Source organism: Trichechus manatus, unplaced genomic scaffold, assembly GCF_000243295.1.
Source record: "Trichechus manatus latirostris isolate Lorelei unplaced genomic scaffold, TriManLat1.0 scaffold00035, whole genome shotgun sequence".
NCBI classification, from domain to species: domain Eukaryota; kingdom Metazoa; phylum Chordata; class Mammalia; order Sirenia; family Trichechidae; genus Trichechus; species Trichechus manatus.
The window spans coordinates 18,198,050-18,210,571 of record NW_004443971.1 but is presented as its reverse complement, the minus strand read 5'-3'; the positions used below and the strand labels follow the sequence as shown (position 1 = coordinate 18,210,571).

Sequence of the window (12,522 nt, the reverse complement as noted above, 5' to 3'; positions counted from 1 at the left end):
CTTTTAATGGGATAAGTGTGAGTAAAGTCTGAGAGTCAGTGGGAAACATGAACATAAATCCCACAAGAAGGCTGAGGTATGAGATTTAAAAGCTATTGGTTTATGGGTGAATGTTTATATGTGAGTGAGTCTTCCCAGGTGGACTGTGTCTAGGAAGGAAAGAAGACTAAGGTATGAATCTAGGATATATATTCAATAAAATTTGTATGAATATTTTAAAAATAGACATAACACTAGCCCTGAATCTTTAATATGTTTAAAGATGATGAAAAACAACTGATGAATGTGGAGCCAATCCATGCAGATATTTTGTTGGAAACTTATAAAAGAAAGATTGCTGATGAAGGAAGACTCTTTCTGGCTGAATTTCAGGTGTGTGCATTCACGTACATTATGATGAGGAATGCTATACTGAGATAATTTCATTTTAAATGCATTTGTAACTGTTTTCCTTTATAATTTATCTCACACAATACTACAACATAGTCAAAGCAGATATTTACAGACCAGAAAAGAGACTCACAGAGGTTGACAAGCTCATAGTCACACAGCTAGTATATATTTTCATATAATGCTTTATTGTAATTATAATTATGATACTTGACCAATTTTGAACTTGTACTTTAGATAATATCCAAGTTTTTTTTTTTTTTAAATGGGTTTTAAAGTGGCAAAGTAACTAATTCTAAATTTACTCTCAGTTATGGGTTTTGTTCTCCATGTAAACCATCATTAATTTTTAAGGAAGAAAAGGTTATTTTTCATAATTCCTAAGAATGTTAATTTTAATTACCATATGCAACTTGTTCATCAATATAAAGGAAATATATCACAGGACATTTCATTTGCTCAGATGGTAACTGGCAAGGGGGAATTATTTTCCCTGAATCTGCTGTGACCCAAAGGATCTTTGTGTGTTTCAGAGCATACCACGGGTGTTCAGCAAATTTTCTATCAAGGACGCTCGAAAGTCTTTTAACCAGAACAAAAACCGTTATGTTGACATCCTTCCCTGTAAGTACTCATTGAGAATTGACTTACAGTATATTGAGGCTACTTGGTTATTCAATATTTCACTTATTTTTCTTTTCTTTAAACAGATGATTATAATCGAGTTGAACTCTCTGAGATAAATGGAGATGCAGGGTCAAACTATATAAATGCCAGCTACATTGATGTGAGTGAAAATGCATCATTTCTTTCATTGATGATTTTCATTTTACTTTTATCCATGCACTCCATTCATTTCCATATTTGTCTTTGGAAAATGTTTGAAATATTGTTAGAAATACTTTGAAGTGAGTTCATAATGTTAGCTGATATAAACCACAAAATCGCTAACATTTACATGAATAGTTATATATCATTTGCTTACTGGCACTAAGTATAATCTGGGGTTTTCCTCTATTATCAAAATGATGCTAATAATTAACATATTCTGGTGACCTATTAAATGCTGTATATTAGACTAGATAATCTGTACATATATTTATCACAAGAGCACCACATTTGCCCCAGCCATCTGTGCTATGCTCATTGTACAGGTCAGGACTGGGGGCTCTAGTTAATTAATTACCTGGACTGTGATGCTCTTTGCTGACACAGATCATCTGTTCTTTGTATTTATCCCAAAGTGTAAATATCTTAACATGGCTGATTCATTCAAAGTATTTTAAAATTTCAGTTTTTACTTAATTTTCAAATAAGTAATGCATCACGTGATTTAAAAAAAATTAAAATAGTATAAAAAATATATAGATTTAAAAAAAAAACAAAAACCTTCCTCCTGCCCAATCCTCCATTATCTCAGTGTTTCCACTTACCTGAAGAGGCGTCTATGTTGGTTCTTGTTTATGCAGCAAGAGTTTCTTCGTACATCCACAAGAAAACACCAACATTTATAACTTCCCTTCCTCTCTGTACAAAAGTGGCAACATAATCCTCACATTGTTCTATATCATGCTTTATTCACTGAAAATATGTATCTTAAAGATATATACTATCACTATAAAGAGCAAGGGTTGGCAAGCATTTTCTGGGAAAATTAGCATAAATCAAGTTCATTTTCGTTTATTGTGTCTTTCCCAAATAATTGTTTTTCTTCAAAGAAAAGTAATTGAGAACAGACCTGGTTATGTGACAGACTGTATAAGGATTTAGATAATATCTGGGAAAAAGTCTTTATATTCTTTTTGATATAGATTGATAATTACAGTATCTGGTTCCATTTATGTTTCTCTGAGAAAGCAGGCAGCTCCTGGAATGCATTGTCCCCAGAGTTTAGACAGGTACTTGACATACTGTAACCGCTCAATAAATACTTGAATAAATCACTGTATGAATGATAAGGTATCATGAAGTTACTGACATTTATCTTAAATTTCGTGGCCCATGTGACTAAATTTTATCTAATGGCAAAGGTTATTTCTCTCCAAGGAGCTTCTCTGATTGCTGAGGTGAATTTAAGGAGGATGAGGTAATTTGGGAAGAAATTAGCACAATCTTATCTGCCTCTGTACTCCTTCTTTGCCTTGACTAATAGGAGTAGAGAAAGCAGACATTCTCAGGAATAAAATGAGTCATTGTGTCTTTTATCTGGAATGGCAACAGAAAGGCGAGGGGGCTTGAGGGAATCAGCAGTATATTCTAGGAATAGATAAGAGGTGGAAATGTGGGGTAATCCCAGAGTGATTTATTGAAAGAAATTGAGTAAAAATCCCAAAAGTAACTACATGGCGGCAGCGAAGATTAAATTGTGCCAGATGGTGCTGTAAACAGTGGCAGGAATAAAATATGGGAATGTCTGGGTTACTATTGTCAATTGTTGCACATCCCAGATGAAAACAACGTGTAATTCTTTTTTGTTTTGGGCATATAGCAAAGACACAAAAGTTATGAATATTGTTTGCACATGCTAACTTGTTGACACAGCTACGTGCCTGATCATATATTAATTAACATCTGCTTATAATTTTAAAATGCCTTGGAAAATCCACAACCAAGAAATGGTGGATCGAAAGCAACTTCACTGACCCACAATTTTGCACATTGATGAATAACTGAGTCATCAGTAAATGACATGCCTTTGTGTATGTGTTTTGAACAGGGTTTCAAAGAACCCAGAAAATACATTGCTGCACAAGGTAATCTCTTTGATAGTCTACTACTTTTTTTTTTTTTAATTGCATTATAGCACTTGTTAGAAATATTATTGGTTTGCATTTGTTTATGTCCCAGGACCCAGGGATGAAACTGTTGAGGATTTCTGGAGGATGATCTGGGAACAGAAAGCCACGGTTATTGTGATGGTCACTCGATGTGAGGAGGGAAACAGGGTAAGGACCCAGCAGATTCATAGGGTAGATATATATTGTCAGGGTTGGGAAAAGGAACTGTTGAGTTGCGTTTTAAAAAGCGTGTATATGTGTTTGATGACGAAAGCTGGTAGTTCCCTATTTTAGTCGTTATAACACTCGCTTTATATTTTTCGTAAATGCAGAAAAATGATATTTGTACCTACCTAAATACATGTGTGCATGAAATTTCAATGCTCTTGCTTAATTGCCAGAATTCTATTTGACTCCTATTTCTTTTCAGTATTGTTATAAATTCAGTCCATATTTAGGTACTAACTTCACAAGTGCTTGTGAATGTTTTGGAAGCAAAACAACCCCGGGCAGATAGATTGTAACTCTTGTAATGTGACTTTAGGAGGTTTGAAAGTCTCTCCATCCTCCTTCCGGAAACAAACCACATGAGGTTTATCCCTTTTTGATAATCAGCAAATACATGCTCTTTAACATGCAGCTAAGCCTGGGAAGATAGCCCTCCCACTAAGTAATATGAAGGAATTCCTTCAGGAGACATTAATGGGCAACGGAATACATTTCAAGCATCATAGCTTAAGGTGTTTATGTGGATAAAGGACAATATATAAATGTTTTCAGAATTTCAAATGAATAAAGTTTTGTTTTATTTTTTAAAAAGAATACTTAATGAAACAACTTTGTTTAAAGGGAAGACTAGCATCATTAATGATTTTTTAAAATACAGAACAAGTGTGCAGAATACTGGCCATCAATGGAACAGGGTACCAAGACTTTTGGAGATGTGGTTGTAAAGATCAATGAACACAAAAGATGCCCAGATTATATCATTCAGAAATTGAACATTACAAACGTGAGTCTGTTTTATTACATAATTTTGTTTTGATATGGTTTTTCTAAAAATACAGTAATGGAATATTAAAGTGAGAAATTAAAAAGTATCAGGAAAATTATTTTTAATGACCTTCAAGAGAAACAGCTGGATTAGAACAATATCACAAGCCAACAAGGTCATACTAAGCTATTGGTCAAAGAAGTGATTTGCCAAGTCAAATCAAAAGTATTTATTATTCTCTGACCCGTGAAGTATAAAGAAAAGAGCTCATTACATGTGTTGAATAAATGATTATATTATTGAATTAATGAATAAATACTCATTATTCTCAGTGAGTTTATTAGCATTGTGGAAAGAATATTATACAAGTGGCATAAGGTCCCTGAGTGGTACAAGTGGTTTGCACTTGACTAGCAACAAAAAGTCTAGTGGTTAGAACCCACCCAGTGGCACTGCTGAAGAAAGGCCTTACATTTTTTGCTTCTATAAAGATTACCCTATGGAGCGCAGTTCTACTCTATTACACATGGGATCACCATGAGTTGGAATCAACTTGAGGGCAAAAGGTTTGGAGTTTTTTGTGTTTTAAGAAGTATAAAGTTGTAAGTATGGAGCTCAGTTCTACTCTGTAACACATGGAGTTGCCATGCGTCTGAATCAACTTAAGGCAACAGGTTCATTGTTTTGGGTTTTGAGAAGCACAAAATTATAACTAAGTAGTAGAGGTATGTTTAGTTCAGAAAAGAAGGAGGTCAATGCAGCCTTAAATAATAGTTAAAATGGAGGTCTTCACACATGTTTTCTGATTCCATTTATATATAAAAAAGTCCAGAATAGGCAAATCTACTGAGACAGAAAGTAGATTAATGATTGCTTGGGACTGAGGTGGTGGTGCAGGAACGGGGATGATTGCCAAAGAGTTTAAATTTCTTTTTTGGGGTGATGAAAATGCTGTATAATTGGATAGTAGTGATGGTTCTACAACTATGTAAATATAATGAAAAACTGTATACTTCACATGGGTTAATTTTATGGTATCTGAAATATACCTTAATAGAATTGTTAAAAATATGGTGGACTTTATAAACAGGGTTGAAAGTTTCTCTAAATTCCAGTTGTTGGAGGGCTTTCAGTAATTTAAATTTTATTTCTATATGGTCCAGATAAATTTCTATTAAAAAAAAATAGACCCATTTTGTATTTCACCTAAGGGCTTCTAAGGCTCCTGTGGAATTACTAACTACTATGCATATGGTGCAGGACCAGACAGTGTTTTTTTCTGTTGTACATAAGGTCACTATTAATCAGAACCAACTGGATGGCACCTAACAAGAACATGCCCGTGGAGGGGCTGTGGAACAATCCCACGAGTGGTTCATGGCTAAATAGGTGTCTGACTAAGCCATGGGGGCTCCCAATCCATAGACATGGGTGGATATCTAGAGGTTGATGCCATCAACATTACATTGATTAGTCTGGGTTACTACTCTTAATCAACTCAGTTATTTCCTATCAGAAAATTACAACCAACATTTTTTTTTCTTTTTTCCCTTTTTATGTCTTTTTAAAGTGTTTTGTTTCTCCTGTCATCCAAATGTAGGTGGTTCATCTTCATATCTGGTCAGAGTATTACGACTTATGCATCTTCTGGTGGTTACTGTGAAATTGGGACAAACTTGAGCTGTAATCTGGGACTGACTTTCCTCAGTTCCCTGTCTATATTCTGAATTGATGATTCTGATATGAGCGAGCCTAAGAAATACAGCGTTCACCAAATAATTAGACTTTCTTCACGTGACCAGTAGTCTTGTTTGCTGACCTACCAAGCAAGAGTATGTCAGCTCTGAGAATGACCTTTTCCTTTATATCTTTTCACACACACACACACATAGCTGCGCACCCCCCACCTCATTTTTTGGTTTGCTTGTATGTTTTGTTTTTTGACTTGGTGACATGAGAGTTCATAGGGATTTCAGCTAAACTTATCTATTGCTTACTGGTTAAAGAAACCAAACCCACTGCCATGGAGTCAATTCCAACCCATAGTGGACCCTATAGGACAGAGTAGAACTGTCCCAATAGAGTTTCCAAGGAGCGGCTGGTGGATTTGAACTGTTGACCTTTTGGTTAGTGGTCTGAGCTTTTAACCACTGTGACATCAGGTCTTACTGGTTAGTGCTTGCCAATCCTGCATGATATCTCAATTACTATTAATTCGAAAGGAAAATACCATTATGGTTGAAGAAAAAAATGCAGGATGCCTGAGGAATTAAGAACTCTTTGGAGTGCTTTACCTCTGTAAGGGGCGTATTTTTATACTGGTCCCCCTGCCATTTAGTTATGTCAGGTAATTTGCTTTGGGAAAAATAAATATCATAAAGGAAATATTGTATCTTGACTAGAAAAAAGAAAAAGCCACTGGCAGAGAGGTGACTCACATTCAATTCACAAGCTGGCCTGACCATGGGGTTCCTGAAGATCCTCACCTGCTCCTCAAGCTGCGCCGGAGAGTGAACGCTTTCAGCAACTTCTTCAGTGGCCCGATTGTCGTGCATTGCAGGTAAAGAAAAGAACTCCAATCTCAATCGCCTGGCGATTCAAATCCTTCCGCCTTGGGCTGCTAGGGACATCCTACCCTGTGGAAATTGCTATTTGGGTGAACAGTCTTTAAGGAGAAACGTAATAGTTTTCTCTATTTTTTCCTTGACTGCTTTCCTGTTTCTTTTCCCTGCCACCATTATGCCTTCACTGCTTTTTCTGTTTTTTATCAGTGCTGGTGTCGGACGCACAGGCACCTATATTGGAATTGACGCCATGTTAGAGGGCCTGGAGGCAGAGAACACTGTGGATATTTATGGTTATGTAGTCAAGCTACGGCGGCAGAGATGCCTGATGGTTCAAGTCGAGGTACCTTCTAACATTTAGTGATTATTCTCACTTTTGTTTTCTGCAGTAAATCTGTTCATGGCAGTAACAGTGGTCTTAAAAGTAACCCAGATTCTGCACAACTCCGAACAGTGGGTGACAGTGGTTTCCTTTTAATCTCTTGAAAACTAAACGTGTTCTAGTTTTAAACATGTTTTAGGCCACCAGTCATAGTTAGGAGAATTTTACATTAGTGTCTGAAAGTACTGTGGGAGAAAGGTGAATATAAAATATACTTTTAAAATAATGAATACCATAGTTCGGCGGTTCCTCAAAAAAGTTGAACATAGAACCAGCATATGACCCAGCAATTCCAATCCTGCGTGTATGCCCAAAAGAATTGAAAACAGGAACACAAACAGAAACTTGGACACCAGTGTTCATTGCACCATTATTTATAATAGCCAAAAGGTGGCAACAACCTAAATGTCCATTAACGAATGGATACACAAAATATGGTACATACATACAATGGATTATTACTCAGCCACAAAGAGAAATGAAGTCCTGATACATATCACAACATGGATGATCCTTGCAAACATTATGTGAAATAAGTCAGTCACAAAAGGACAAATGCTGTATGACCCCACTTAAATAAAATAGGCAAATGTACATGAGACCAAAACTTATTAGTGGGTATCAAGAGTGAGAGTGAGGGGAAAAAGGAGAATTATTGCTTATTGATTAGTCTGAGATTACTATTCTTAATCAATTCAGTTATTTCCTATCAGAAAATTACAACCAACGTTTTCTTTTTTTGAGTTTCTGTTAATGTGATAGAATAATTGGAAAAAGGATAGTGATAATGGTGGTGCAACGTGATGAATATAATCAGTATCACTGAATCATACATGCAAAAATTGTTGAATTTGTGAATGTTCTGTTATATTCATTTTTACCACCATAAAAAAAAAATGAAATGCCATTTATACACATCAGATCCGATAGGGAACATTTCTGAAAATATTAAATGTTGGTAATAGATATGGGGAAATAACTGCTCCCACACAGCAAATGGGGGTGTGAATTGGAATGCTTAATTTAGAAAGCAATTTGGCAGCATCTTATAAAATAATTAATCTTTCCATGCCTCAGTGAAGTCATCTGTAAAATAAAGATAAGGATAGCACTTACCTCAGAGGATGGCTACGACAAATAAAGTAATACAAGGAAAGCACTTAGAAAATTCGTTGGCAGATAGCATGTATTCAGTAATTGTAAGTGGTTGTTATTGAAAATGCTCATACCTGCCCCAGCCATTCCACATGTATGTATGTACCCAAGAGAAGCACTTTCAAATGTGCAACTAGAAGCATGTGCAAGAATGTTCACTGCATTCCAGTACTGTTTGAATAGCAAAACACTGGAAACAACCTAGATATATATCAATAGGGGAATAGATAAACAAAATGTGGACTTTCTGTACAATGAATGCTATGCAGCAGTTGAAAAAGGAATAAACTAGGTATATGGCTATCGATGTGGACAGATATGAAAACAATGAGTGAATAAAGTCACCAAATGAAACATACAAGATACCATTTATGTCATTTTTTAAGAAAACATATAGAACATACAGTGTTTATAGATACATAAATGCTAATGTAGAAATGTAAAAGCAGATTGTTACCAGAGAAAAAGGAACTATTTCCACTGTGAAAAAATAAAATAGAGTGGAAGGATACAGCCAAATTGAGGGGAGTAGAGGTGTTGTTAAAGAGGTTTTAACTTTATCTGAAATGTGCCATTCCTTTAAAAATACTGAATGCAAATATGATAAATAGTTAGGAATTATTAATCTGAGTTTGCTATATTCTTTTTTAATTTAAACAATTTTATCTTAAAAATTTTCTAGAAAACTACTTTAAAAAGTGTATTCTATGCAATATCAGTTTGCTTGTTTCTCTCAGATACACTGGGAAATGCCTGTATCTGTAATGTAATTTACTGACCCAATAATAGTAAAAAAAAGTAATCAGATATATTTTTGAATTGTTAGGAATGGAATAAAAACTATGCAATACAAAGTAGATGCCTAATTTATTTAGCAAGCTATTTTTTTCTAAAAATAAAATTTTTTCGTATTCCAGAGAACTCTGTGAGAGCCAACTCCAGAATATTTAAATGTTCTAGATGTCAATTTTCTTTAAGCATTCGTTATCCCAATATGAGAAAAATTATGAGACTACACATTTAAGTGTGATGTATAGGACCATAAATTCTTTGTCTTTTCCTTTGAAATTGTAGGCACAGTACATCTTGATCCATCAAGCCTTGGTGGAATACAATCAGTTTGGGGAGACAGAAGTGAGCTTGTCTGAATTACATCCATATCTACAGAACATGAAGAAAAGAGATCCTCCCAGTGAGCCGTCTCCACTGGAGGCTGAATTCCAGGTAATAACAGTGCAACAATGACAATAATAATAACAACTGCCTTTTATTGAGTGTTGTCTGTTTTTCAGGTGCTTTACTATGCACTTGACATAGTTCTTGCATTTGAGCCTACCCATAATCCAGTGAGGCAGAGAGGAGGAAACTAACATACAGAGAGTTTAAAAGAAATACCTGAAATGACCCAACTGTTATATTGGAGACTGAACCCAGAAATCTGATTCTACAGCCGGTACTTCAAACCATTCCTCATTAAGCTGATATAAAATAAAATGTCAAAATAGTAGTATATAGCCACAAAATTGGGCCGCCAAAGGCAATGTAGTATCTTACCCTTAAAAACTGCATCTGGTTTCAGTTTGTGAGGGAAATAATTAGCGGAGTTTATGACTGCTTAGGAAGTTGAACTGGCTGGAGCTGATAGAAACTAAAGAATAAATAAGTGTGTCCTAACCTATTCATTAGGCAATTACTCTGCCAGCTAACTTAAGATGTAGGTTGTTGTGACTTCAGACAGTTGGCATAGCGATTCCTAAATTGCTCTGTTGTTTTAAACGGTTTTGTAACTTTTGTCTTCCAGCTATGATTTCCAGGTTACTGAGCCTTTGTGCAAACTACCAAACTGGTCGATTCAGAAGTTTCAAAACAAGACCAGATATGTGCATTTAATCAGATGCAGAATCATTTAATGTTTAGAATCTAAGTAGGACTGAGGTAGGGGCAGGGGATGAAGTATGCAATTACCAAGTAACACAATCCGTCAGAAACCTGCACTATTTGGAAGTGCCCTATATTGGAAGAATGAGAAGACATAGGGTAGTCTTGAGCAGCGAGGTGTTTTATTATATTGCTTTGTTGCTTTTTTAGCTGGTACACTAACCCTATTAAACCAAATATACGCATTCACTGGAGACATTTAATTAAATTAAATTTACATATAGTCACCATAAGAAATAGTTCTTTCACTAAACAAAAATGATTGAGTCTCTGCTCTGTGCCAAGTGTAATTAATTCTAGGCACAAGAGTCAAAGTGATTTGCAAGTAGACACAGAGAGAAGACATGAGAGAATGGGATGCAGAGCACAGCTAGTGGCTATAACTCTGATAGAAACACAGCACTTAACTGCATCTGAGCAGAAAGGCACACAGAAATAGAGGACAGAGTTGGACGTAGGTTGGTAGATTTGGTGATGGGAAGTTGAAGCAGTTCTTAAATGATTGCCTTTTATTTCTCAAGAAATAATGAGAAATAAATATTTGCCATCTGTTGAGAGTTGAGGGGGATAGGACTGAGCAGGGTAAGAAGAGCTTAAGACTTGATGAAGCGAAAGGGTATGAAATAGTTACCTCAAAAGTCGGAAAGCAAACTCCCTGGTCAGAGGTAGTAGGACTGTCAGAAATGGTTTATTGTTTGATTATTTGAAATTTATGGTCATGACTATAAGGAGAGACCAGTCAGTTGGTTGACTTGTTCTCTACAGTAGCATTAAGCTCTTTGGGGGTAGATGTTGTGTATGCAGATAAACCTGTTGCCTTCAAGTTGATTCCAACTCATAGCAGCCCTATCGGACAGAGTAAAACTGCCCATAGGTTTTCCAAGGAGAGGCTGGTGGATTCGAACTGCAAACCTTTTGGTTAGCAGCCGAGCTCTTAACCACAGTGCCATCAGGGCTCCATGTATGCAGATAGCTGGGTTAAATCCATCTAGAATTTTGAAAAGTGGCTAATTGAGAGTGCAGTCCAAAGGAGTTGAGGGTGTTTGAAAATGAATAATTATAGTGGTGGACAATAACACATGAATTGTTGATATGAAGGACATGAGGCACATTGAGAAAGCAGTGTGAGCAACCTGTAGGGATTTTGACTGGATTGAAGATTGCTAGACTGAAGGTACTAGAGTATAAGACTGAGAAAACTAGGGGGTATTTGTCAATGACAGGGATGGTTGCAATCATGATTTTAAAGATGAAGCAATTTTTCGAAACAAAACCTACAAAGGTAAAATGATAAAAGTGGAGGGTAGAATAGCTGAGTAGTGAAGGGAAAGGTCATTGGAGGTGATGAAGCTAAGGAATTAAGAGACTGTGATGTTGGATAGATCCTTCTTCCCAATGGTGAAGTAACCCAAGACTGATGACCACCTTAAGAAGACCACACAGTTAGCTAAGTCTAAAACTAAATAAGGTTGGGAGATACAGAGATTGGTACTTGAGACCTGCAAGTGGCGAGTCCTCAGAGTCACCTCAGAAGAAAGGCTTGGCAGTCTGCTTCTGAAAGGTCATAGTCATTGAAAATGCTATGGAGCACAGTTGTACTCTGACACACATGGGGTTAGAATCAACTTGATAGCCAACTGTTTCCCCTCCCCCCTTTTTTCTATACACACACACACACACACACACACACACACATATGTAACGTTACTGAATTGTATATGTTGTTTGTGATGAGCTATTCCTGTTTATTCATCCACTTGACAAATATTTATTTAGGGTCTAGTGGGAGGGGAGGATTGCTGGCAGAAGGTCTTCCAGAAGAAAGTGGCACTTAGACTGATACCTAAAGGGTAAGTAGAAATTAGCAGAGTGACAAAAGGAGAAAGAGTAATCCAGGCAGAAAAACAACAACAACAAAAAACCCTTGTGAGACATTCGAGAGCAGACAGCATGGCCCTTTCCAGGAATTGAGGAAATTGGTTTGGCTCAAGCTTGATATGTAAAGAGGAGCCTAGAAGGGGATAAAGCCTGAAAGGTGGTCAGGGGTGTATCCCCAAGGGCCCTTATGCTATGTTAAGGGGATTGGCGGCTTCTTAACAATGATGGGAAGTTGCTGAAGTGGACTGGACTAAGTAGGAAGAGAGAAAAGTAAAAGGATTTGAGAGCTTCTACAGTAGAAATGATAGGTCTTGCTGACTGATTAGCTACTGGGAGTGAGAAGGAAACGTGTCTGGAAGGCGTAAACGAAGTATCAACTATTGGAAGCACATGCCCTGTCTTCTGTGAATGCTGTGTCTGAAGAGTTTATTTCTGATTATTTAA

At 36.4% G+C, this 12,522-nt stretch overlaps 1 protein-coding gene across 10 annotated transcripts in view; it reads left to right on the top strand.

Annotated features, from left to right (window-relative positions):
• Nucleotides 1–12,522, top strand: part of PTPRC (protein tyrosine phosphatase receptor type C) — a 130,848-nt gene that overhangs the window by 108,060 nt on the left and 10,266 nt on the right. For all 10 annotated transcript variants that reach the window (XM_023730353.1, XM_023730351.1, XM_023730360.1 and 7 more), the window contains 9 exons: nucleotides 263–372; nucleotides 924–1,014; nucleotides 1,101–1,177; nucleotides 3,107–3,143; nucleotides 3,238–3,335; nucleotides 4,054–4,179; nucleotides 6,564–6,721; nucleotides 6,933–7,068; nucleotides 9,337–9,486. In XM_023730353.1, the coding sequence (XP_023586121.1) occupies nucleotides 263–372; nucleotides 924–1,014; nucleotides 1,101–1,177; nucleotides 3,107–3,143; nucleotides 3,238–3,335; nucleotides 4,054–4,179; nucleotides 6,564–6,721; nucleotides 6,933–7,068; nucleotides 9,337–9,486 (983 nt within the window). The remainder of the gene's footprint in view (nucleotides 1–262; nucleotides 373–923; nucleotides 1,015–1,100; nucleotides 1,178–3,106; nucleotides 3,144–3,237; nucleotides 3,336–4,053; nucleotides 4,180–6,563; nucleotides 6,722–6,932; nucleotides 7,069–9,336; nucleotides 9,487–12,522) is intronic.